Below are 27738 nucleotides of genomic sequence, written 5' to 3'. Positions count from 1 at the left end.
AACTGTGGGAGATATACAGCTATTCTCGGACTAACACACACACACACACACACTGACAGCTGAAGCTGACAGTGTGTGTGGTTTCCGCTGCTGTTGGTGACACATCAGAAGCAGCTAAGTTTTAAGACTTAGAAAATTAAGATTAAGAAAATAAAATGAACATTTAAAAGTTGACTTTAAGTTTTCACTATGTGGTGTTTTATATACACTTTTTATATTTATTTCATGATTTATTATAGGCTAATATATTGGCAAGTTAAGTCGGTTAACGTAACGTCAGTTAACGCAGCCTAGTTTTAGGCTAATACATCTATTTTCCCACGTCAATTAAGGTAACGTAACGTCAGTTAAGGTAACGTCAGTTGAGGTAACGTCAGTTGAGGTAACGTCAGTTAAGGTAACGTCAACGTCAGTTAACGTAACGTCAGTTAACGTAACGTTAGTTTGAAACTGTGAACATGGGTATGCTAGGCTAAATTATATATCATAACGACGGTAAAGATTAGCCTACAATTATAAGTTTAATGGTGAAGAGGGCTCCATTAAATTACTTTTATATGCTAGCAATGAATTGTCACTGAAAATATATAAATAAAGAAATAAAGTCAAGCCGTAAACTTGTCAGAGACAGTAAACCAACAGTTAGCTAAAGTTCTCAACCGTTAAAAATCTCAACGTAATCATGACGTAGATATATTCTGTTAGTGACGGAGACACTAAACTCACCTTTCTGAAGTAACTGCCGTCTCCTCCGCTGTCTTTGATGCCGTTTGGTAAAAGAGTGTCCGTCATCCTGAAGACTCTCAGAGATTGAAAAAACAAGTGAATTATATATTAAAAACTGTGTTTAAAACCAAAGCGCTGCTGCTGTTCAACAGGTGAGTTATCCTCCTCTCTTCTTTCTCTTCTCTCCTCCAACAGTAGTTAGTGTCTGCTCTCTCTCTCCTCTCATCCGGGACTTTTCCAGCCAGAAACCAGAAGGTCCGCCCTAAAGGGGAAAGACTGGGTGGTGCGTTCAGTGACCAACAAACTCACCGGACAACACCTGTTGCATTCAGGTTATGTACGTTACACCGACGTTATATAGTAGGCTACGTGACGCTATGACATGACTAACAAGCTACCACTTTACTGATATACGTTTAATATAAATTTTACCCTCATTTAATTTAATTTCAAAATTTATTTAGAAAAAATGTAGAATAAAAATTTAAAACATATATAAAAAAACAAAGAAAAAGGTGAACAATTTAACACAGCCTAGGTTGGGTTTGATAGAAATATAAAAAAAAAGCATACAATTCAAATACTGTTAGAATAATTTCATGTATGTATAAAGGGCTGTTAAATCTTAAAATACACTCAATGTTGTATTTTCAAACAAATGGGAGAAGGAAGCAGAGATGATATCTATGGAAATGTTCCAGCTCGCAAAATTGGAGGGAATTTAGTTGGAAAAGCCTGATAAGGTATTTTATTACACCCTCTCGGAAGTCCCACTATTATGGTAACTCCCCAGCTTGCTGGAGAAATTGTGGAAATCAAAATGCACATCATTATCATGTTTTCTGGGATTGTCCTGTCATTCAAGATTATTGGAGAGAGATTCATGATACCTTAAGGCATGAAATATCTTGTAATTACAAGATATTTTCAGATGTCATGTTCCCATGGAGTGCAAGACTTTATTTTTTGGACTTATGCCTCAAGAATGGTTGAAAAGAGACAAATATTTGTTAAATATATTGCTGGTGGCTGGTAAAAAGGCTCTGACGAGGAATCGGTTATCACAGGAGAGCCCAACTCTGAATACATGGATGGATATTACAATGGACATTTATAAAATGGAGAGGATAACAGCATATGTTAACCATAAACTGGAATTATTTGTGTCACGCTGGAACAACTGGATCAACTATGTAACACGTGTTACATAGTTGATCCAGTAAAAAATAAAATCTTTTTTAAAAGATTTTATTTTTTACAAATCTATTATTGTATGATAATGAAAAGATCACTCCCTATTTGTTCATACTGTTGTTTTCAATGTTTGTTTTTATGTGTATAACAAATCTTAAAATACGGCACTTTAGACAGACATGGTTGGGTGGTGTATGTATACAGGATCTGTAAATTATGTTATGTATGTTTGTTGCAAAGTGTCAATAAAAATATAATTAAAAAAAGAAAAAGAAAAATAATGATCATACAAACAAGTGGACAGTCAGAAACAAGTAGTATTTACATACAATGAAAAGCATAATAAAAATAAATTGTCAAACACTTGATGTCTTGATTTACATATCAAGAAGAAGTATAAACTTATTTAATCCCACCCCTTCTCCATAAGTCAATTAATTATTAACCAGCTTCCTTATTGAGCCATACATATACTCTGATTAAATTTTCCTAAATTTGTCAAACTATAACTATTATTATTTATAATTATTCTAACTATAATTATTACCTTTAATCTGTGTAATACAGAAATATAAATTAATTACTGATATAATTATCCTTATCAAAATATAAATTTGTTATCAATCCAAAATACCATTTCATTACTTATAACTTAATCACAATACCAATTCATTACTTACATATTTAACTTAATCATATTGACTATTTGTTATCTTTTCTTATATGCGCAAATTATTATTTATAATATACAATTTATAATACCGTGATTTAAAAAAAACTTGCTCAACACTGAACATTGCTGTTATCATGATTAAATATTTTTATTGTGGATTTAAGACATTTATAATATATATAATATATAATATAATCATTTTCAAATGTATTTATTTATTTATTTTTATTTTTAAACATATGTATTTATTACGACAACGTATTAGTGCCACTTTGAGGGGAAAAAATCTGAGATTTCTAGAATAAAGTCATAATATTACGAGAAAAAAGTCGTAATTTAATGAGAATAAAGTCACTATTTCTTTTTTTTATAATATGTTTATTAGGTTTTCTTATTTTCACAAACACAACAATAAGAATAATAAAAAAAGGAACAACAACAAACAAACAAACAAACACTGGTACAGCTCAGATCAAAAAACATATATAGGAGGTCATAGGAAATAGTCCATAGTGCAGGGAAGTCACAGGATATATGAGTTCATGTTCAGGAGACTCTTTGTGAGATAATGGAGGAGAGATCAGTCACTATTTCAAGAAAAAAAAGTCGTAATATTATTATTATTTAACTGGCACATCTGTCATTTGCTCAAAGTACCTATAGAAATTAAAAAATGCCACACACGAATGCTGTCTTAAACTACTCCTGCCAGTACTCTTGATAGTATTTTAGTTGTTTTTTTTTAGTTTCTTTACTTTCGATATTGATTTAAGTCTGGCTTACAGGTGCTAAAGTTGCACCATCTGTTGCGCTGGCTCGCCCTAATAAAGTAAATCACTGTTGTGCTAAAATAGCTTGGTCAAAGGCCAATGTTTTGTTAAAAGCTGTAGGTCTATTTACATTTGATACTGACTGTTGTTACCAAATGCTAATTTTGAAAGACAAAAACAAGAAAAGCAAAAGTGAAACAGAAAAATCCAACACAATCTCATCCCAACTCGACACATATTGAGGCTTTGTCACACCCCCTTGGCGTCACTACGCTACAGAATAATAATTATGTTGTTTATCTAAAGCTATAAAAAATAATAATAACCTAAATAGTATGGCAAACCAAAGTCACATGTTGACCTCTGTGCCAAAGTAATGTGCCGTATAGGTGCAAGTAGGTTTAAAAAAAATCAAACCTGTTTTTCATCTTCCTGCACTCTGACATAAATAAGAACCTATAGCCCTACTTTATACTGCATGTCTTTAAGTATAGGGCACGATCATCTGACTTCAAATTAAACAGGTTGTTGAACTGGAGTGAACAACAAGATGGTGCTTATCACATGTCATCACATCAGTGATTTTCACATGGATGATAACAACAATCGTAATACTAATAATGCCTTGGTGGAAAACAACAGTTTTATTGTCTGAGGCTGACATTGCAGTATTTGATTTGTTGAAGAGCATGACTTTTAATATGTAATTTAATATCATATCTTTCAAGAATATATCACTTGGAGTTGTATACATGAGTGGTATGAAACAAATTGCAAATGTTTAGCATTGTCATGAGGTAAAGACATACATGAAAATAATGCATGTGTTATATAAATAAATTAAATCCACAATGAAATGAATGAATTATAACAGCACTGTTCAGTATTGAGTGTTTTTCCGCTGCAGACACATATACTGACAAGGATATGCACATCTCCTACATGTGGGTAGAAAGACAGATAGTCTGAAAGGTACTGACATAAACAGACAGATCGATACAAACATTATAAAAAGTAATAAAAATGTAGGCCTGCGACACCTCTGATTAATTGTTTGCCTGGGTGAACTGAACTTTACCCCCAAGCTAACTTTCATTTTTGTCAAAGGTACCTCAATAGTGTATTATGCTGTAGTGTGTTTAGCTTTCTTTCGTTTTGTTTATTTGACAATTCATTTTAAAAAGAAACTTACATCCTTAAACGTGACAGGGTTTGGAGCCTTTTTAATGCTATGAGGAAGCTTACAGAGTGCTCCAGGGCTGACGTGTTTTTGTAGGCCAACCAGGAAGTTAGCATCGCCCTGGTTCCCTTGACAAAAAGCCAATGACATTTTTCCATTGGGTTTTGCATTATTGCAGAAAATAAGCTCTGTGGCAAACACACGTTTATGATACTTATATGTTTTGCTCAGCAAGATAATCTCCACAAATGAACACCACTTTTATGATTTTTAAAGTGTAAATGCAATCACCAGAAGTAAAAAGCTGACGTTAGGCTGCATGGTCGCATGAGTGCGAGTATACACAACAAGGCTGTAAAGGCGGTGTGATGACATTTAGTTTTCTCATTTAGCCACTTGTTAGCAACCACCTTTTTTAAGACACACAAAGGCTTCAAAATTCATGAGTGGGTTATTTATTGATGTATTTTATGTTGTAGAACAAAACATTAAAATCTCTTCAACATTTGTTAACCACAGACCTTATTTCAGGCATTTAACTAAAAACTCATTGACGAGGGAACCAAAAGTGCTAAAATGCTAACTCATTTCCGGGTTTTAGGACTCATTCCTGTAGCCCTCTATCCCAGTCATGGTCACCTGAGTAATTAAAATAACTTTAACTCATCTGGCTACAGTGTTAGATTTGCTACGCTAGATCTGGTGTTGTGCCTGTAAAGCCTCTCCTCAGTTTGTTTGTGTTTGAGGTGCATGTGCGTAGCTGGTTTTGCCGGTTAGAAAGCAGGTTAAGTGGTAGTTATTAATGTCAGGAGAGGATTATTGATAACAGCTACACAGAGGTGAAGCCAGGGGAATGAGGGTGCTGCTGCTGCTGTGGCTGTAAACTAGGCCAAGGCTGTCTTTGTCTGGGACATTTCTGCACTGAAAGCCAGACGAAGGCTGATACAAAGGAGACGTTTTTTTTTTCCAGCCTCATTAAACATCTGTGTGTGGCTGAATAGTTTGGTTTCCCATTTGACTCATGAATGTTAGAACACATTAAAAGCTGCATACAACATGTCTTCTGAGGCCTTTTCACTTGGTCTTTTGTGAAGAATCATAGTTCAAAATGCAAAGTCAGTCGTATTTAAATGATTTTACAAGTTGCAGTTCATTAAAAACTCATGTCAGTTTGTCCATATACTATACAGTAAGACCAAACCACAGAGGTGAATGGGAACTAATGTTTTAGAGGTCAATAAAGACATTCACATTTGTACAATTACCGGCTTACAGCATACTCCTGTTTGACAGAAGAAGATAAGATTGGAGTTGAAGTTGTAACTGACCATTCACTCTATTCAGGTGTTAAACCTTCCCTGAGCTAGAATGATGTCACCACCCTGTACAAACCGGTCAGGCTGGTTATGTCAAGTGGGTCCTTCAGTTTCAGCCAGTTTTATGTTGTTGTTGTTTTTTGGGTTAGAACAAGCAAGAAGAGCAGGTTTCGTCAGCACATTAACAGTTCTTGTTCATGGTCAGAGATAGAGACCATCAACACAAGATTTGTTGTTTGACGAATCAAAATGACACTGACCTGATGGAATGGAAAATTGTACATGAAGTGACAAAGTATAATTGCAGGTATCACCACCTACTTCTGACGTCATCACAGAGCTCTGGACTTTGGTTACACAAAAATAAAGAGTACAGGAGCTTCTGTATCTGTGATTAGGACAATATGAAGCCATGTAAAGAGAGTGTAATTTTTAATTAATAATAATCTTTTCTTTTTTCTTTTTTTCAAACATAACACCGGTGCCATAATACAAGACATTATATCTTAAATTTAACATTTAATATGTATATACATATACAGTATACACATTGCTTCCCACTCCCACACAGAAACAGGTCCAGCCTTCCTCCCACCCTGAGAGGTGAAGTTACAGAAAAAATAAAAATAATGAAATAAATAATTTATTAATTGGTCAAAATTAAAGGTAATAAGCTACAATAATATAATAATAATCATGGTAGTAAGATAGAAACCTTAAAACATTAATTAATTAATTAATCATTTAATTAAATGTAAAAAAAAAAAAAAAAAAAACGCCACGTAGAAAAATAATAATTAGTAGTGTTTAAATCTTTATTGTCCACAAATGTGTAAAATGTGTAATTTTGCAAAAGTTATTGCATTTGGTATGAAAGACTTTTTGTAAATGTTCTTGGTTGCTGCAGCGGATCTTTAGTGTCTTCCAGAAGGCAGTTTCATAAATTCTTTAAAAAGAGGATGAACGGGATCAGACACAATTTGTCTGGCTTTTATGTTTTGCCTGTGTTTAATATTTATACAACCCAGTTGTTTTTGCTCTTTCCGAATAATTTTACTGGCCATGTTCGTGATTCATGATAGTCTAGTTTTGTTCTTCTTATGCTGTGAAGTAGTTCTGATACAATTACTATATGTACTATAATACTATAATAGGTAATCAGGGAAAAATGATAAATATTTGCTGGTTCCAGTTTCTGACATGTAAGGATGTTTTAGATGACTGTTGTTGTACTAAACAATATCGACCACTAGGTGGAGGTAGAGGTTAATATTTAAGCATTGACACTGTCCATTAGTCAATATTCTACCCTATTGCATCACTAGATGATCTGCTTTCCTCCTTTAGTTTTCAGTTTGTTTTCTTCAAATAATTTTACATAATTCCACTATAGATAGATAGATAGATAGATAGATAGATACTTTATTGTCATTGTCATTGAAAACAACGAAAAACAGTTTAGCAGCTCTTTGCAGTGAAAAACAAACATTAAAACATTCAGTCACAGAACAATAAATAAGTGGATCATCATCATAAAGTGCAAATTATGGTTCAGCAGCTAGTGTCCTCAGCCTTTGGGGGGTTACTATACTGTAACATTTAGTAATTTGTTTGATAGGCTGACACAAATCTGTTGTGTTGAATGAGGTGCTGCATTTCAGGTCATCCCTATACTCCAAATCACATTTCCACACTTCTAGAAGACCAAAGAAATATGAGTTAAACGTGTTTCAAATACCTTTTCACCACAGACATCTTGACATCTTGACTTGTCATTACAAGAAAAAAAAATAGGAGTAACTGATAACATTGGTGATGGCCCAATTCCATTTAAGCCACGAACAATACCAGAGGTGCCGCACCTAAATGAAATAAAGCCTTTAGATCTCTAGATTTGATGGGTTTCAATGTTTGCCAAGTCTGTCTGAGAAAAGTCTATTCCTTCCCTTGTCACCAGTAGGCCTTTGTCATGGCAGACATCTGACTTGTCTTAGCAGGAAAAGCATGTGTCACTAATAATGATGGCTCCGTTCAAGTTCAAGTTTATTTAAAGGGGTTATAACCATTATTAGGCCAAAGCTCTGATAAGCAGATCTCTGTGTTGTTTATATCTCATGCACTACATGTAAAGGACATCCATGTACTGTATGTGTATTGTAAGTGTAGTGAATGCAGACTATATCACATCCCTCATTTTGCACTATTCCACTGATCGACAGGCTACAATACAGGTTACAAAATATTTTAAAAAATTGACCTTGCCAATGTGTTATGAGGGAGTAGATGCTGTTTTTGTGTATGTTTATACAAAAACCCCACGAGGGTTCCTTTTAAGTGTCCCAGTGAGCTATGCCACTGAGCCAGCATGCCCAACACCAGGGCTCTGGAACATGCACACCTAAATGGAGTGACGCCTTATTAAAAGGTGCTGAATGCCAGATTGGGAGCATTTCTATTGCCTCCACACGGCTCTCAACATGGCGACGGCTGAGCCAATAGCTCGCAGTTACTGGCGCTAACAGTGCAAACAACGGCAACAGTGCTGACAGAGCTAACAGTGCTAACCTGGGGGGGAACGCTACACTTATCAGCTGTAACCGCCGTATGAAAGCAGTGCAGAGCGGCGGCCGTGAGCTAGCCAGTGGGGCACACTCACATGCACGAACATGCACTAAAAGGCTTACTGTCCTGCTATTGTCTGCTGTGAAAAAGACCTGATGTTACTGTTTTGTTGTTCTTAATTTATTTTTGGTAAATACATTGGTGACAATAGGAGATGCATTTTAAAGTGAACTCCACACTATCTTGTATAGGGAAAACAAGACTCCGTCAAAACCGAGTATATGTCTGGACCATGTATGGTCAGTTTGTGAATTTGTGGCTAAATTGTTATACAAATAGTCAGTGGTCATGTGGTACATGTGGCATTAGCTTTAATAGCTGCAGTGTGCACATACTTGGTTCTTAGACAAAGTATATAGTTGTGCTTTTTGCACAAGTTTGCCTATTGCCCTGCCTCAAACTATCACCTGGTGTTTCATGATTTCTTGCACTTTGATTAACTTGTTCTGTTCAATGTGAGTCAGTCTACTCTAAAGTTTTGAGAGCGTATGCACTCGCATGGAACCATGGAAGCAGGAACAATAATCCAAGCTCCTATTGATACGTAATGTCAAGAGGGCACGTCAAGTAGACGCCTGAACTGACTTAAGCTGCTTATGTGAGTTAACCCAGCATGCCTTGTTGTTGGTCATGGCTGTAAAACCACTTTAAACGTTTCGTCTATAATCACAGAACTCGGCATGCTGGTGAGGGCGTTTTCTATTTACAACACAGTGTTTTGCTACTGAAAATGGGCAGTCCACACTCTTCACCAACGCTATCATGAGCGATTTAGAATGTTTTCTTCTGGGAAAAAAAGAAAACCCTGTACAACACATTTAAAATATTCATATCAACCAGAAGCAATGTCCTTTCACATTGCTTTTGGTTGATATGAATATTTTAAATGTTTTGTTCATGCAAACAGACCAAATTAAAGGTAATGTATACTGATCGCAACACTCAGCTATCATCACCGTCATTCCAAAAATCTTCCCGTCGGCCCTCAGAGACCCATATTAGTTAAACCATATAGAGGTCCCTGCCTGTTAAAGAGTGCAGTGAACTGAGGGTGTTTTGCCTTTCCGCTCATTTCTCTTCTCCTCACAACGAAGCACAAAGCCGATTGTAAGCGAACTGCCTCCCGGCTGCTTTTCTAAAGGCAGAGGGGGCACTGCAGTGAACAACGGGCACCGGCGTTCAACCCCCGGCCCAACAGGAAGTGCTGTGGGGTTGCTATGCAGCTCTGCTCCCCAACCGCAAGAACTCTGGGTTCCCTGTTAACAAATGATGTGTGGTACGGGCAGTATGGCAAACCATTTGAGCAGCCACTCCAGAAGCTCTACAGTAAGAATAGATCAAGGGTGGGATGAAAGAGAGAATGAGAGAGAGAGAGTGATAGTTTATCCTTGGCTGCAAAATGGTGTCAGGTTCATGGCCTCTTCTCCTTCCTTTCTCTTGTGGTCCCTCTTTCCTCATTCCTCCTCTTTTGTTTCCCTCCACCACTCCCTATCTACCTGTCTCCGTCCCTCCTTTCCTTTCTCCTTGCTTCGTCCTTTCCTTGTCTCTAGTCTCCATCCCACATTCAACCTGCTTTCCCTTCCTTCCAACCACATATCCCGTTCCATCATTGTTTCATTTGTCGTTTTTCTCTTTCTCGCCATTTCCATGTCTGAAATGTGCTACGTACTAATCAGTATGTCTACAGTAGCACCTCAGTACATCATGTGATTAGGTCATACTACAGTAGAACAGTATAAAAATGAACCTTCCTACACCACATTACCTACAATTTACCTTCCTTAATTAAACTCAGTCTCTCACTTTCTAAATCACTTTCTGCTTGCTGCCTCATTTTTCCTGATCCGATGCTAATGCGTGGGCTTGAATGTTTGTACCAAATCTCATTGCAATCCACCCAGCTTACACTGGGCGAAGGTACACCCTGGACAGGTCACCACACATCCACTCTAACTTGGACTGTGAGAGGAAACCGGAGAACCCGGAGAAAACCCACGCATTGGGAGAACATGCAAACTCCACACAGAAGGGCCCCAAGCTGGAATTGAACCTGCGAGCTGCTTGTTGTGAGGCGGCACCATGCAGCCCTTTTCATCCAACGGTTTCACTCACAACAGCCAAACATGAAATTTTGTCATGATGGTCATCAAAGTCAATCATCCTCTTTAGACAATGAATGTCTGTAAAAAAATTCCAAGACAATCCATCAAATGGTTGAGGTATTTCCGTCTGGACCAAAGTGGTGGACCGTCAGACATTGCCATCCCTTGAGCCATGCCGATAGCACGGCTGAAAACATGGTGTTTTCATACAAACAAGATCTACTCCACTATAGAGACTTTCTCTTGACATCATAAGCAACAGTAAATAAACCTGAAGACAAACTCAGTTTGCAAACCTGTTGTTATCTACGATCCTGACAATCCCACTAAGTAATGAACAAACATCTTTTCATTCTTGTCAAAACTGACGGCATTGTTGAATAAAGTAGTTTGATCCTTTCACACTCAGGTGTGTTGTGGCTGCAGCAGCTACATGTGGTTCCCTGTATCATAAACAGAATAAATGTTCACATGACTCAAAAGCAACATGCTGTCAAATGGTGCATGCTGGTTCTCTAGCATGGTTTACTGGCACACCTAAAGCGGAAGCATCAGTTATTTACATGTGCTTTGTTGGTTGATGCTTAATGCTCTGTGTTGCTTTCTATGGGTTTATTTAATATATCTTGGGAACATCTTAGTGTGACATGTGCAGCATTGTTTGTAGGAAAAGAAAAAGGCCGCCTCAACCAAAATATGAAACATATCTTGAATGTCTCTACTTGTTTATACAAGAACAAATTCACAGTCAATATTTGATGATTCAAACAGGAAAGAGAGGAGGATCTGACACTCGTAACTCCAATCCATTTAAAAAAAAAATATATGCATCATTATTTCCACACGTAGTCTCCTTTATCTCCTTCCCCTAATGTCTACCTGTGAGCCAGCACCTCTTTTACTTTTTCACAGACAAAGTTTACTAGTATAAACCCCTAAAAGCTCTATAATTCCTGAGATTACAGTAAATACCAAACCACCAAGCGTGTCTTTCAAATTTAGACAAAAGATAATTTCTTGGCTGCATTTCGATGAGTCTTTAAATGTTAGGAGGCCGGAGGAAGCTTTTTATCACCACACAAGTCCTTTGGTTCATCTTCCACTTCAACTCCGACCCTCCTTCGCTTCCGTTATTCTCCACTTAAGCCCTCTACTCCTCTTCCTTCAGTTCTCCCTGTCCTCCAGCTCCTCCTCCTCCATTCTCCTCCCTCTATACTCCTCTTCCTCCTCCTGCCGCTGTACTGGGATGATGTGATGTATTTGTTTACAGCACAACTCCTCCCCTAATGCCACCACAGTATTTTGGCTATTTCCCCCTCCATCTCCTCCTCTTCATCATCCCCTCCCGCCATCACACTGAAGCCAGTGTTTCAGCTTGCCTTCCTGTCGCCAACAAAACATCTCCTCTCTTTGTTGGGGCCTCCTTTTGGAGAGAGAGGCCGCACTCCAAGTTAATTGTGCATTCGTTAGCATTCGCCTGCCGCAACTTAACAGCTTAACTCCTTAAACTGTAGATGAAGTGGTGTGTTGTTTTTTGTTTTTACGTTTGTTATTCTTTTCTGTTTTAAAGCTGTAGACACAAGCTTAAAGGAAGCTCAACAATGTAGGATCCCTCGCGTATGAGTAGCTGTGCCTTGCAGGTATTTGGTCACAAACCAAAATATTGGACAAATTTAAGTGTTGACTTGATGGAAAGCTAATTCCGTCGGGAACATGAATATGTGTACCAAATTTCGTGGCAATCCATCCATTAGCGATTGATACATTCCACTCAAAGCCAAAAATGTGAACCTCATGGTGTCGCTAGAGCGGGGGTGCCCAAACTTTTTCCCTTGGAGTTTGGCCAAAACTGGAACTCAATGGTGGGCCACGGGCCAAAATTAAACATCTACTGTCTTGTATTGTTGAGATGAAAAATGGTACTAGTATCCCAAGTTCCCCAAATTGAATATTCTTTCAGCTTTAACATGGTTATCCCATAAAGAGACACCTGTTGAATACAATTGGGCTCATTTCCAATCATACCAAATTTATGCATTTCCTAGACTGTTGCACCAAACTGCATGTGATTATCATAAAGTGGGCATGTCTGTAAAGGGGAGACTCGTGGGTACCCAGAGAACCCATTTTCATCCACATATCTTGAGGTCAGAGGTCAAGGGACTCATTGTGAAAATGGCCATGCCAGTTTTTCCTCACCAAACTTTGGTGCGTTATTTAGCCTCCTCCCCGACAAGCTAGATTGACATGGTTGGTACCAATGGATTCTAAAACTGCCTGCTACAGCCTCCGAAAGACAGTAAAGTTGGTCAGGATCAGGCCTTTTAATAAAAAATAAAAAAATTTGCTAACATCTGGCAGGCCAAATCGAACCTGATGGTGGGCCAACTTTGGCCTGCGGGCCCCACTTTGGGCAGCCCTGCGCTAGACGAAAAGTCAGGGGTCACCAAAGTCATATGATATGATATGTCATCTGGGAACCATGACTGTCTGTACCAAATTTTGTGCCAATCAATCAGGTATTTCACTAGATAAGTGAACACGTCCTGCTGGTGGAGCTACATGAAAAGTCAGAGGATCACCAAAGCCATTGTTACGGTTGCCTTAAAATTGACCATAAGCTCAAAATGTCCATCAGATTTTTTTCTTAATAGTTAATAGAAAAGATCTGATTTCATTAAAGCCCCTTCATGTTGAATATGTACAGTATATAATTCAATAATTTGAATGGCATATTTTTGAAGAAAAATAGGACAGTCCCTGGGAAGATTGTGCTGTCCACCACATTTTCTTTTTTGATAGGTGTCACCATAGTAATGGTGCATGTACACAGGGGCGTTTTTTATCGTGAGGGATTGCCTCGCTTCCCAGCATTGGACGCTTGATGGGCTGTCACTAGACACAAGGCACTAGGTACCTGATTGGACGAACACGTTCCCTTGTGGGCTGCTGCTCCCAGCTTTCAAACCGGAAACAATACGGTGGCTTGTTACCTCCAGGCATTTTCAAATCTTACACATAAGGTCTTTAAAAATGTAATTGTTTTAGGCAATCAAATGCAAGCCACATTCACCAGAACACCTAGCCGATGGCAAAAAAAAAGGTCGAAGCTTGTTTTTGCTAGTTACGAATGCAGAAAGAAAATACTACATTTGGCAAGGGAGTCTTGTGACTCTACATGCTTTGGCCACGAGTGATTTAGATAGTTAAAAGACAGCATTTTGGATGTTTTGATGTTTAGTCAGTACGCTAATAGTTTTGTTTGGTGTTTTGCTAAGGTGTTGTGAGCACAAGTTGATGCCAAGTGCAGGACACAGACTGAATGGAGGTGTAAAAGAGTGTCTTATTACCACAAAGGATGAGGATAAGGAACTGATGATGAATGGGAATCCAGGGTCCGCGGGGAGGGATGGAGATGGCGGAGATGAGGCTGGCGTGAGAAGATAATGAGGGGAAGCGTGGAAAGCAGACGCAGCTGATCCTGGGGCACAGGAAAAACAGGTTAGAACACAAGGAAAACACCTGAAAGCAAACACCATGAATTAACAATACCTAGTTTGACTTTAGCTAAGGCCTTAAGCCCTGAACCCTCAGGGACTTGACTGACGTCACTTAGTAAATGGTTGAGTGTGAGAGGCTGCAAGGGCTTGTAATGGTGTACATATGAATGGGACAGCAATTTGCAGCAATATATCACGTTACCTTGACGATGCTAATCGTGGGGTTTTATTTTATGTTTTTTTTTTACTGCCTAACAGAAATCTCGCAAAATCTCTCGCGATCAAACATGAACAAACATTGCAGACGACGAGGGGCAGGAAGTGTGATGTTAGTGATGTTAGTTTTTGCACTACTTTGTAGCTTACTGAAAATTCACGAAGAAAAAATTAAAATAATGGATGAAGTCATGCAGACATGTTAAACAAACAAGTGTGTTGTTGCCACAAAACAACAAGTGGATCCTCCATTTCTGAGGTCCATCTTACTACTACTTTATTCTTTGCTTTTTGCATTAGCTCATGCATTAGCTGCGCCATGACTGCGGTGGTTGTCCTTCCATCTTCAGTCAGCTTGGTTCTCAATTGACTGTCGTTCTTTCCTACTTGACTGCGTCATCGGCTGTCCTCAGGGTGGTTTCCCACACACAACAGGATATCCGATTGTAAATATTGAACATGTTTAATAATTACGATTTGAAAAGCGGCCAGGATGTACTTCTGGGCCAATCGGGGGATGTAAAAAACACTCTTAACAAACCTCCCACCATGTGCTCTGACAAATAAAATAAAAAAACGGGGCTTTATTGAAAACCAGGAAGTCATCATTGACAACAAATACACTGCAGGGGAAATAATTAATCATTCTGGGGTAATGCTTCCCTCTCTCTGTCCCTCTGGCACATATATCCCCTATTTAGCTAATTGGTATGAGTGTGAAGTTTTACAAAGGTCCTTCTGAGGAGGAGACCAGACGACCACCCCCAGGCTGCACACAAAGCAAGAGTCATGTGCTGGTAAATCCAAAAACACAACACTACCATCCAAATTTGATTGGGAAAAGAGTATAACTCCAGGTCATGGTTCATAAATGACTTCACCACATTTAAACTTTGACAAGACACAAAAAAAACTGTCTTTCATTTACCCTGCAGTCATTTTTAAACTGTGAACAATTAATTTACCGTTTTCTATGCAGACTTGTCACAGCAGGGTAGACACAGGTGTGAGGCTTGTTTTTCAAAATAAAAGCCCCCAACTCTCCCTGTATGTGAACATGAAACTAGGGGATGGACAGTGTTTCAAAATAAAACCCCAAGAATGTTTTTTTTTTCAAAATAAAATCATGGATGTATTATAAGAGCAGGTAGCTCAGAACAGGTCTTACTAATGATATTAACAATGCCTTGATACCTGTCGTGACAATGACATGGCACACTGTCAAAATTTCTTGTGATATTTTTCTAGTTTATTTATTACTGTCCCTTTTTATTTTATTTTAATTTTATGTTAGATAATTGTGAAGATAGAATGTGTTTCAGTGGTACATAGCAATAACTTAAAGTTTTATTTGTCAAATTTGATGTGTTTTTCAGGTATGATACAGAACAGGAGAGCGGACATTTCTGAGAGAAGCTTCCACATTTTCTGTAAAGACTTGAGCCAGTGTCAGCAAATTATTGTTGTATTTATTGTATAAATATAGAGTTGCTTTATGATGACATACTACAAAAACAACACTGATAGTGCTCCAGTTGTACAAACACACCAGGGATGGTTAACCAATTTTATTAAAGAAACCGAATCATAACCAAACAAGTCCATTCTACACTGATAACTACAACACTTAGATTAATAATAGGACTTCTAATAAATGTAGTGTGTATTCAAATTAATAATAGGACTTCTGATAAACATAGTCTGTATTCAAATGTGTCTTTTTTCATTTGTTCCACATGAGGAGAAGTCAAACAGGTTTGACACTACATTCAAAGAAATGACTCGCTCCAAGATTAGAAAGGATTTGGCATTGTGAGTTGTTGATAAAACCTGTAATTAAATCTTAGGGAGGCACCAGTTATTCCAAAATCTTATTTATGTCACTGTCCTGCCTTTCACAATAAAATGTGACAGCTCTAGTTGCTGAGTGCTCTGGTGTCTACGGGCTACTCCTGTTAAAAGTAGCTTATGCATAAACACCCTACCTGTATGTATTTAAATCAACAACAATCCAGTTTTATTATGAAAATCAGAAAGATTAAATAAGATTGAGTTTGAATTATTTCACAAATTATTGTTCCATTTATTTATATTTCTTATTTATTCATGCTCCACCAGAAGACGATCCTTCTTTCTTTAGAGATATTGCAAACATAATTGCAAATAATGCCAAAGGTATGATAATTGTAGGTGGATACTTTAATACAGTACTGGATTTCATGAGTTTAAAAAAAACACTATCATTAAGCAAAATTAAAAGAAATGGTTGATGAATAACTTTTAATGTACCATCTAAATCAGGAGTTCTCAAACTTATTATTCAAAGGTCCGCATCAGATTTTTTATTCAAGGTCAGAGGTACAGAACGATTGGCATTAACAAAATAACATAACTTTTTTATTCATAACACAAGTAGAGATGGGTGTCGTTCAAATTTTATCGGTACTAGCCTACTTCTCTTATCGATACTCCTAATCGGTTCGGTTCCTTATCGATATTCTTAACAGACTCATAACTCTCAACTCGGAACAGCGGCCTCCTGGGTGAAAGTCCTGTGTTTGTTTGGCCCATCCATCCACCTCGACTTCCTCCCTACGCAGACTTACGCAGAATATCCTTATGATAAGTCAAAAACTAAATTTGTTTCCCTCAAAACGTAATTGACAATGCAGTATTGCTGTTTGGGAATGCAATTTTTAGGAGACAGGGCTGTGTAGGAATATATCTTTTCTGATTTAGGCCCAATCCCAATGTCCCTCCTAATAAGGCCTTATGCCTTGAACCCTCAGGGACTTGACTGATGTCACCTGGAGTGTGAGAGGCTGCAAGGGCTTGAAATGGTATACATTTGAACGGGACAGCACTTTGCAGCAACATATCATGTTACCTTGACGATGCCGTTGTAGGTTTTTATTTTACGTTTTTTACTTTCTATTTGAACGTCTTCCAGGCTCTTGACTTACGAGACTAGAGGTCAAAAAATCTAATCTAATTTGGCAGTAATTCCAAAAATGTTTCAAATAGTTTACTTGCTAATTACCATGAAATTTGCGGACCTATAAAATGAAGTGTTACCTAAATAAATAAAAAATATATAAATAAATAACGAACAAAATGAATAAATATTAAATAATACATTTGTATTAACTGTATTTGTATTTCAGAGAAAATTTATATTTTAATTGTGTGAATAACTAGTCAAACTTAATAAAAATATCAAGATATTATTTATAAGCCATATCACCCAGCCCTACCTGTACTTATTCATTTGTTTTATTTGAAGTGGACAGTTTTCCTATACAGTTTGATTATTTATTAATTAATTACATGGCAGGACTGGGTGCGGGTGGTATTGTTTTCACATTATCAAATGTGGTCCTATGGAGACACCTACTGTAGCGTAAAACATAGGCTTGTTAATAAAACTTCAGGTAAGTAAATATTTTCTCGTCTCTGTTTCCCACCTCAAAGTCAAGGTGTTAGATGTGTGGTCACGCCTTTAGCCTACTGTATTTCTTATTCAGAAATACAGTGAGTCAACAGAACCACAAGGGAAAAAATAGTTAATAGATCAAGAGCATCTAGTAGTGTATACTGTAGACCCTCCTCCACTTCTAAAGAAAGAGCCCCGAGGCTCAAATTACAGCAACAGACTCACCTGTCCAGCTGACACTGAACCATTTCCAAGGAGTAAATGTATTTATTTATTTATTTAAAAAGGATCCCCATTAGCTGATACCAATGGCACCAGCTAGTCTTCCTGGGGTCCGAAATCAAGTACATTACATCTATCACATACATACTATATACAACATCATATTTGTGTTAAACAAATAACATTCATATTTTCCAAACATATATAAATTTCACATTCATACACATCTTCCACAACCAGTTAGCCTCAAGGCCCATCATCAGGGAAAAGGAACAAAAGAAAAACCATACATGACCAACACTGGACTATCAATCAGCTGCTTAAGTAATGTATTCTTAGATGGTATTTGAATGAGGATTTGTTAGAGGATTGACTGATGTAAAGAGGGCAGCTATTCCATTGATTGATTACATAAGCATGCATAAGCTATTTTTTTCTGCTTCTGAGAAGCCCTACTGTCAGAGCAGGACTCACTTTTTGCATTGCATAACTGTTATTTGCATATATTGTGCTCTGCACCAGATGTACAATTGTGCCTAATGGAGACAGGTGTGCTCTCCACAGACATAGTGTAAGAGCAGTTAAATAATCTTCCAACTGAAGGGGCAAAGTCACTGTCCTTCTTCTCTTTTAACAACAACACAGGTCAAGTTTATGTCCACAAAAGTTCAATTCACTCTAGTCATAAACAACCTCCATCTGCACATCTACATGACCAACACTGGACTATCGATCAGCTGCTTAAGTAATGTATTCTTAGATGGTATTTGAATGAGGATTTGTTAGAGGATTGACGGGTGTAAAGAGGGCAGCTATTCCAATGATTGATGGCACGATAAATGACCGTCTTTTTTAAAGGGACTTTTCCTGCTTCAGGAGGCTGAAGCAGGAAACTGTTATACGTAAAAGTTATACGTGTAACTTATTACACGTATAAATCTACCGGGTCGGTGTCCCATGCGCGCTCGCATATGCGCGCCCGCGTGTGGCTACGCTGTTCAGACTGCTCCGCTGCCTGCTTGTCTTCACTCACACAACGCGCGCGTTCTTGCTCCACCTCACGTTCATGCGCGCACACTCCACACTGCAGGAGAGTTCTGAGAATATCTAGTGAAAATTAGTGAACGTTTGTGCAGAAATATTTGCTCCTCCAGACCAACAGAGGTTTCCCGTGTCTTGTGAAGTGATGGAGCTCCACAGCGAGAAACGTTATCATCTCCGACCAGGTGCTGGTGTCTCCCTCCGACCGTGGTCGGGAGACGATAACGTTTCTCTTCCTGCTTCAGCCCCGCTGCTTCAGCCTCCTGAAGCAGGAAAAGCCAACACTAGGATCAGATCTAAATCATGTTCATGGAGAGCCCTTCGTCAAGTCAGCTAACATTACTGCCAGGTTTTAGCTGACGTGTGTCGCCTGTGTTGAGCGATGCTCGTTCATGTCTATTTAGAGCGAGCGAACCCGACGCTGACTTTCGTTGAGAAATGCTTGTGACTTAACAGCCACACCTGTGGCTGTTAAGTCACAAGCATTTCTGAAAGTTACAAATAGCCCTTTAAGGCATTAGATTTTGGGTGATCAAATTGCCTATACATATTCATTTATTTTATTTGAATTGGACAGTTTGCATAATCCAGTCACACCTTTCCATCAGTCTACCTGTGGTACCTCAGTGGGTGAGTGGTGCGCATGCGCATGTCCTCATCCGTTCATCAGTAGTATTTTATAAGGGAGCGCGAGGAGCGGAGCTGGGTTCAGTCTACAGGATCTGGACCGGACCGAGGCGGGCAGGAAGCTGACTTTAGCAAGGCAGGAGGAGATGGGGGACAAAGAGAAAAAGAAGAAGGATAAAAACTCCTCCGACAGAGTCACTCTGAAAAAAGAAATTGGACTTTTGAGCGCTTGCGCTATTATCATCGGTGAGTGTGTGACAGTTTTTGTCTTGATATGGAGAATTCAGCCACAGGCAGAAACGTGTTGCAGGATAACTATTGTAATGTGTGCAGCTGTTGCTTTACTGCTGATAAAGTTAAAATATCATGGCACACAATAGGAGACCGTGACAGAAGAGGTATTTGTTCAGGTCCAGATCTACTGTATAAGGACACTGCTGCAGAGGAATGACATTTTTTCATTCATAGATGGTTTAACAGTCTGACTTTGGCACAAACCGCATAAATACGCACAGATAAGAGTCGCTTTTTACGCGCGAATGTGGTCCGCCTCTGATGCCTCGGTCCACTTTTAGGTTTTTGTGTGGAAACTGTTGCATCAGTCGGGATGATCTGAATATGGACATTGCCTACGTGGCTGGATCTCCTCATGTTGAACTTGAAAGAGCGTGCAGACAAAGCGCAGACAGCCTCCATATGGTTCTGTGGAGCAGCTGAGCATTAACACTGAAACACTGACATGCAGGGTTATGAGCAGCCTTTACTGTAGGAGAGGCTAAAGCAAGGCATTCATGTTGCTCCATGCAATCATCCTATTATTAGCTGCTCATAGCCTACTACTACTACATGCACACGTGCCGCAGCACAGCACATTTACATTAGAAAAATCTTCTTCTTCATGGTTTATTTAATAGGGACCAATGAAATGTACATAGACAATTTAAAAACAGCTATCTGATGCCAGTATCATAGTGCTTATAGAGGATGCTTATAATTTGCAACACCTGTCCCAAGAAGGGCTTTTTGTGAAAATAAGAGATTAAAACAGGAAAGGGTACAGGAAAAATAAATAAGTACAATAAAGCACACATTTAAAAACATTACATGAAAAACTAGACATGAGTACAGGTTTGTCGCTGAATTAAACAGGATTTGGGTGCTCTCTTAAAGGTGGTAAAGTTTGCAGCAGATTTTAAGTGATCAGGTAGCGAGTTCCTGCAGAGACTTCGCTCCTTTCACAGAAAAAGCTGTCTGAGCAAAAGATGTTCTGCAGAATTGAACTTTACAATTGCCACTTGAAGCAGCTCTGGTGGATCCGCTATAGCTCTGTAGTCTCATGATGTATTTGCAGAAAGGCAGAGGAGCAAGACTGTTCAAATAATTTAAACACAAGCTTTACATAATGAAAATCAATAAAGTTTGCAAAACTTAACATCTTGTATTTACTCAGAATGCGGAAATGATGGCACCTTATTTGCTTTTTGTCCAAGATTTTCAGGGCCCTATTGCCTGATTTTACTACAGACTGGTTGGCTTGGGACCAGGCAGCCAAACCATAACCGAATGTACCTATAGAGAGTGAGGGTCTGTTTTAAAACAGGAAGTTGCAAACGGTTCCCTCTAAATTATGATGTACTAATCCGATTTAGTGTTACAGCGTATAAACGACTTCATCTGCAGCAGTAAACTCAACAGGTTTTGCAGTATGTGCTGTTATAATCTGACAGTAATGCAGAGGGTTCCCCGGGCACCAGCTGCCAGCTGATAAGCAGCCTCTATATAGTTATGGAGGCAGGGGGAGGAAGCGGCTGTAGACGTGATGACATGACATGAATGTTGTCATGAGGTCATGCAGTTATTTTAGTGTGAAACATTCTGTTCTTGGATTTTGTTTGTCACACATAGGTGTTTCTAGGACCAGACCTTTAGGGGGGCTCAGCCACTAATGAGAATGTGACATGTGTGCAGTCAAGGGTGTAGATTTCGTTTGAACACTGGAGGGGGACACACATATTAAGCGGAGGGTCTTGGGCATCAAACACTTAATTTCCTGCATTCTGGTGCACCTATTTCTGCCTTTTCTGCATCAATTTATGGTGGAAATGTCTTTATTTATATAAAGGAAAACACAAAATTCAGGCACCAGGTGACAATTCAAAATATAATGGAGTATAATGTAGTAGCCTAAGGCTCTCAGTCATTCTGTATTGCTTTCAGATATTTATTCTCCTGTAGATAAATTAAATGTTATTCCTTTATAACCTATATTTATGGTAATAACAACCAATTTGAGGTCTAAGTTGTTGCGGCAATTTTGGGGTTGCAAAAAAGCTGCATGTGATTATCATAAAGTGGGCATGTCTATAAAGGGGAGACTCGTGGGTACCCATAGAACCCATTTTCATTCCCATATCTTGAGGTCAGAGGTCAAGGAGCGTTATTTAGCCTTCTTCCCAACAAGCTAGCACAACAGGGTTGGTACAAATGGATTCCTTAGGTTTTCTATTATTTTTAGGGGGGCTGATATGAAATTTAGAATCAGAATCAGATTTAGTTTGCCAAGTTTATACATACATGGAATTTGACTCCGGGTTTATGCAGCTCAATGTACTTGAATGAATGAAATAACAGCTAAGAACAACAATGACCAACAAAAAGTGTCCAGTAGCGCTTCCCAGAGGGGAGAAGCTGGAAGAGGTTATGTCCAGAGTGTGAGGGGTTTCCTGACTCTGAAGGTGTATAAGTCTTGGATGGAGGGCAGGTTGGCACCAATGAGTTTCTCTGCAGTTCTGATTGTCCGTTTTAGTCTGTTCCTGTCCTGTTTGGTGGCCGACCCAAACCACACAGTGATGGATGTGCAGAGAACAGACTGGATTATTGGAGTGTAGAATTGTATCAGCAGCTCCTGAGGCAGGTTAAACTTCCTGAGCTGGCACAGGTAGTACTGTATATCCTCTGCTGGGCCTTTTTCCTGATGGTGTCTGTGTTGAAAGTCCACTTGAGATGCTGAGAGATAAGGGATCCCAGAAACTTCTTCGAGAGGCTTCCCCAGCAGACACAGTGCTGTTCAGGATGGTGATGGGGGCAGTGTAGGGGAGCTCCTCCTGAAGTCCACGGTCATCTCCACAGTTTTAAGAGTGTTCAGCTCCACATTTTTCTGACCCACCAGAGAGCTCGCTGTTCAACCTCCTGTCTGCATGCAGACTCGTCACCGTCCCGGTTGAGGTCGATGACTGTTGTGTGTGTGGAGTTTAACAAATGGGTCTCCTGAGGTTTAGTGGGGAGAACAAACATCCCTGGGGAGCACCAGTGCTGATGCTCCAGGTGCTGGATGTTATTTTCCCCAGCCTCATCCGCTGCCTCCGGTCTATCGGGAAGTCTGTGATCCACTGACAGGTGGTGGCTGGGACCGGTGGAGCGGAGAACGTCTGGAATGATGGTGTTGAACGCCAAGCTGAAGTCCACAAACAGGATCCTTGCATACGTCAATGTGTAGTCGAGGTGTTGCAGGATGTAGTGCAGTCCCATGTTTACAGCGTCATCCACTGACCTGTTTGCTCTGTAGGGGGTCCAGCAGAGATCCTGTGATGTCCTTCAGGTGGGTCAACACCAGTCTTTCAAAGGATTTCATGACCACAGACGTCAGGGCGACGGGCTTGTAGTAATTTAATCCTGTGATGGAGGGTTTCTTGGGGACCGGGATGATAGTGGAGCGACTGTAGCCACCTGTAGTTGGTGACGTCCTGCAGGCCTCTCCACACTGACGCAGGACCGTTGGCTGAAAACTTGTTTTTCGGCTTTTCAGAGTAGCTCTTCTTTGCTACTCTGATCTCCTTAGTGAGTGTGTTCCTGGACTGGTTGTACAGGATCCTGTCCCTACTTCCGTAGGCCTCCTCCTTGGCCTGACGAAGCTGTTATTGTATGTGCGGGAGGGTTTTTGTCGGCACACATGTTCTCACAAAGGCTGATGTAAGATGTCACAGTGTGACAGTGCTTTAGCGCCCCTAAAATAGTCTAAAATCACCACTGCTTTATAGTCAGATGATAATATATGAACCAAGTTTCACCTTGTGCGTTTGTGTGTCATCATGCGATTTAAATGTCTGTCTTTAGACAGATTATGTCACCGTGATAGCATAACAACCGTGCGAGATGCAGTCACAAATCTTTACTGATTTGTAGTTGAGATCAAAATGAAGGTTGAGTTTGAAGATCGGTGTGGTACGAGCAGGGGCGCCGGAATCAGGGGGAAGGAGCCATTGGCCCCCCCACTTTACGCCACTGGTCCAATTTGGCGTCACGGCTGGTGTGATCCCATCGCAAGATGATCTCTAGTTTTTTTTTACAGTGTTGATTACTCGCTGTGCTTACTGTTCACAGATCCTCATATTTTATATATTCATGGTGATAAATATGAATGAATACATAGAGTACAAAGAAATAGAGGACAAAAGAGGTAGTTTTACCAGTAAGGCAAATTACAAACAGATCTTTCACATGGGATCTCAGAGGAAGATAGAAGAACAATCTGTGACATTTTGAACAGTGTTACAAGGGAAGTGCTACAGTGGGGCACTTTCAACAGGGATGTTATCGTTTAAATAGCTTATCTTGATAACCAAGGTCACGTCTATTGTGCTTTGATAGAGACTGATACAATCCCAGTTAATACTCATTCTTTGGCCTGCCTGCCTTCATTTGGCAAGCAGTGGCTGTACAAATCTTTGCTAAACATTGAAAGTACACCCACAGTTCTGACTATTCTTTACAGTATACCAGAAAGCGTCAAGGGTTATGTACTTGGTCTAATTTCATTTTGCTAGTGTGAAATGAGTGCTCAAATCACTCAGGTTGATATACTGACTACATGCCAAGTCTTTTCTGTGAAGCACAGATGGAGTGAAGCCTGTGCAGCCAGTCCACACATACAACCTGAGTCATGCTTCTACCCACCAGATACAGCCTACTCACATATCCAATGCCCCACTCTAGTAAGGTGGACTATTGACTGCAGCTTCTCTCTGTGTGCAACTACTACTGCTGCTTAGAGCTAGACAGTAAACCAAATGTATTAAATTACATGTTAATCTCTAACCAAACTGAATATACTTATATCACACTATAAAGATGACAATGGCATCCAGGTCAGTGTTTCCCAAACTTTTTTTCTGAGAACCCACTTTTTAAAAATGACAAACCATCGCGACCCAATTTGACAATAGGCCATATCTATAACTTGTGAGAAGAGCGGATTTGTGTGTAAATGAATATGCCTGACCATTTTTACTGCCATTTCAGCATCTCCTTATCTTGAATAGGTAAACCAGCCATTTTGAAGATATATACATTTGATAAATCACAACTTCATTTTATGCATCGTTGCTATACCTACGAAAAGTAATAAACTGTAATTCGTATATATCCCACGAAATCAATTTGTATCCACGTAATTGTGAACCAGGAAGTACAAAGAGCGACAAACGCCACTTAGGGGGGAGGTCGGGGTGGATCAAAAAACACCAGACATTCGCCCAGGAGAAGTCAACGTTCATACGTTCGTACTTAGGTTACGCCACTTCCGGAGTTATTTTAAACCAAACCACGACCTTTTCCTAAACCTAACTAAGTAGTTTTGTTGCCTAAATCTTATTAAGTTGTTTATTGTGAAGATGTAAGTTTATTTTGAAAAGACTGGAGCGGAAATTGACACATGCACCACGTGTTGCTGGACATTCGTAAGAAAATGCACGAAAACTGAAGAATAACTTTTCGTAAGATATCATATTGTATGAGGATGCGTTGAACATATATACATGATAAATACTTAATAAATGAGATCAAATAAATGCACTTATGTGGAGTTAATAGGCTTCGTTTTTTTTCCTCTCATTAGTAGAACAAACAGAATGTATGCTAGCCTTTCATATTAGATTCAATGTTATAAGTCGGCCACAATTATCAGAACAATACGGACATTCAGGCTCCCCCATGTGGCTCAAAGGTGTACTGCAGATATAAATCTGTGGGTCCTGACCCAGTCTTTGGGAATGACTGATCTAGGTTAACCACTATTGCCACATTTTACCAGCCCCACCTCCACTCTAGCAAGCACCTCATCCTACACACGGTTTCCCCTCAGGGGGAAAGTCTGTTATCGCCACGCCCTGCTTCATGTTAATACTGGTAGGACATTGCCAAAGACAATGCACCTACTGTAATTTTTTCACACAAGTTTACAGATTAACATAAGAGCTTGTTTTTCTCTCTTTTTTTCACACAGGAGGGTGGTGGTGGGATTTCTTTACTCTTCTCTGCAATTTGAATAAAATGGTGATTAATCTGAGCAGCAATATTGAAAAAAAATCCGAGCTATCGTGCAGGGAGACCGAGAGGGTCAGTAGGATTCTGATTCACGCTTTCAGCTGTGATGCCAAACTTCATGACATAACAAACAACATAGGCATTATGTAATGGCTCTGCATCACACCACAGCCTCCACAATCAAATCTGACAGTGATAGATGCACTGGTCCGACCTCCTCTCTCCCTCTGCATCATTAGAAAGCATTCAGAGCTCTAACGGGGATCCAACGGGAAGGCTGCGATGGCGTGCCTCACTGGGCTTTATCAGCTAAAATGTTTACAGTGGACAGATATATTTTTCTTTTTGTCACAAAGTTCTTCAAAGAGGAGAAAAACTTGGACGACAGCGCAAAACATGTTTTGCTTGGACAGCTGCTGTTTGGTTACTTTCTCGAACTTGTTAGTTTTTGTTTTGTCTTTTCTTTTCATAGGGGTGATGACATTTGAGTGCCAGGCTGGATTTGAACTCATGACATGGTGGCTTATTAGTATGTGCCTTAGCCAACTGAGCCACCAGGGAACCTCTGTTTATCCCTGTTTGGGGGACAGCTGAGCCAGGACCTCAATGAGCCATGTTTCCACTACACCACAAGGCCATATTGGATTAACCGGTTCTTTCTATCATAACTATGGTTGTGTCATTACATGCCTGGGACAGGTGTTGCCTCTATTTCCTCTATAAGCCCTTTTCACAGTGGCAATTTTGACATGTCATTGAAGGGTAAACACAGGTGTTATTAATAACATTAATTATGGCCCTGTTATGTTTATGTGGGCCAGGGAAGAGGAAAGACAGCACTGAAGTATTTTCTCAATGCAAAAGATGTTTTCTCTCTTCTCCCGACTGGCTTCGGCAAGAGTTTGATTGACAGATGGTTCATCCAATCACCTGACAGGTATTTTTTTAAAGTGCCTACCCTTTTCTTAACAGTTTCCAATGACGGCTTCTCAGATGGTTCTGCGTAACAAACCATCTGGGGGTAGTCAGGTTAGTGTTGACCCTGCTATGACATGTCAAAATGGCTTCTGTGAAAAGGACCTATTATTCGTTACTGCATATAACTCATAAAGGTCACCAGGGAGCTAATTAAAGAGGACATATTATGCTTATTTTCAGATGCATACTTATGTTTTATTTTAACATGTTTACATGCTTTAATGTTTAAAAAACACTTTGCTTTTTTCACACTGGCTGTGCTGCAGCACCTCTTTTCACCCTCTGATTTGAGGTTTGAGCTCCTGCCCCCCCTTCCGGAAAAAGCCCACTCTTGTGATTGGTCAACCAAACCAAACTCTTCGGACTCCGCTCCGGCTCTGCTCTAACTAGCTTTGTTTGAGGGCGTTATGCAAATGTATTAGTTGGTGACATCATCACTTTACGGAAAAAAGGCGGGACTTCAAGCAAGGCAGTTCAGGAGCCGTGTTTCTATGGGGAGAGTAACTATATAACACACTAAAGCAAACTGAAAAAGCACAGAGGCATAATAGGTCCAGTGGTTTTTCACCCTATTGGGCTACTTTTAATTAATTTAGCAAGAAAAATGTTTTGGGTGGCAAGAGTCTGGCCTGACATCTTATTTTTCTTCTAATGAAAAAGTGCAAAAGTTCAAGCAAAAACTGTGAGAAAGTCACAACCAGAGCTGCATGGTTCCGCATGTTTGCTGTCTTTATAGGAAAATGCAAATCGACTCTGCCTTGCAGTGTAGAAGAGGAAACTAAAACTTTTAAAAAACACTGACGTATAATTGACAACA

At 39.4% G+C, this 27738-nt stretch overlaps 2 protein-coding genes and 1 long non-coding RNA gene across 4 annotated transcripts in view; 2 read left to right on the top strand and 1 right to left on the bottom strand.

The window, feature by feature from the left end:
* The window catches only part of rhpn2 (rhophilin, Rho GTPase binding protein 2), a 37846-nt gene extending 36979 nt beyond the window's left edge, over positions 1–867 (bottom strand). Inside the window, exon 1 of the mRNA XM_074660875.1 lies at positions 727–867. Coding sequence (XP_074516976.1) covers positions 727–792 — 66 coding nt within the window. The 5' untranslated portion in view covers positions 793–867. The remainder of the gene's footprint in view (positions 1–726) is intronic.
* Positions 740–16329, top strand: LOC141783557 (uncharacterized). 2 transcript variants are annotated; one of them, XR_012597303.1, is made up of 4 exons: positions 740–878; positions 12154–12223; positions 13862–14084; positions 15676–16329. It is a non-coding gene; the product is annotated as an uncharacterized LOC141783557 (long non-coding RNA). The 2 variants fall into 2 exon arrangements; XR_012597302.1 differs by lacking the exon at positions 12154–12223 and having other exon boundaries at positions 742–878.
* A 3347-nt stretch (positions 16330–19676) lies between these two features.
* Positions 19677–27738, top strand: part of slc7a10a (solute carrier family 7 member 10a) — a 33102-nt gene continuing 25040 nt past the window's right edge. The window contains exon 1 of the mRNA XM_074660725.1: positions 19677–19868. Within this exon, the coding sequence (XP_074516826.1) occupies positions 19769–19868 (100 nt within the window). The 5' untranslated portion in view covers positions 19677–19768. The remainder of the gene's footprint in view (positions 19869–27738) is intronic.

This window comes from Sebastes fasciatus, chromosome 2, assembly GCF_043250625.1.
Source record: "Sebastes fasciatus isolate fSebFas1 chromosome 2, fSebFas1.pri, whole genome shotgun sequence".
In the NCBI taxonomy this organism is placed as follows: Eukaryota; Metazoa; Chordata; class Actinopteri; order Perciformes; family Sebastidae; genus Sebastes; species Sebastes fasciatus.
The sequence above is the reverse complement of the archived record's forward strand: the minus strand, read 5'-3'. Positions and strand labels throughout refer to the sequence as shown.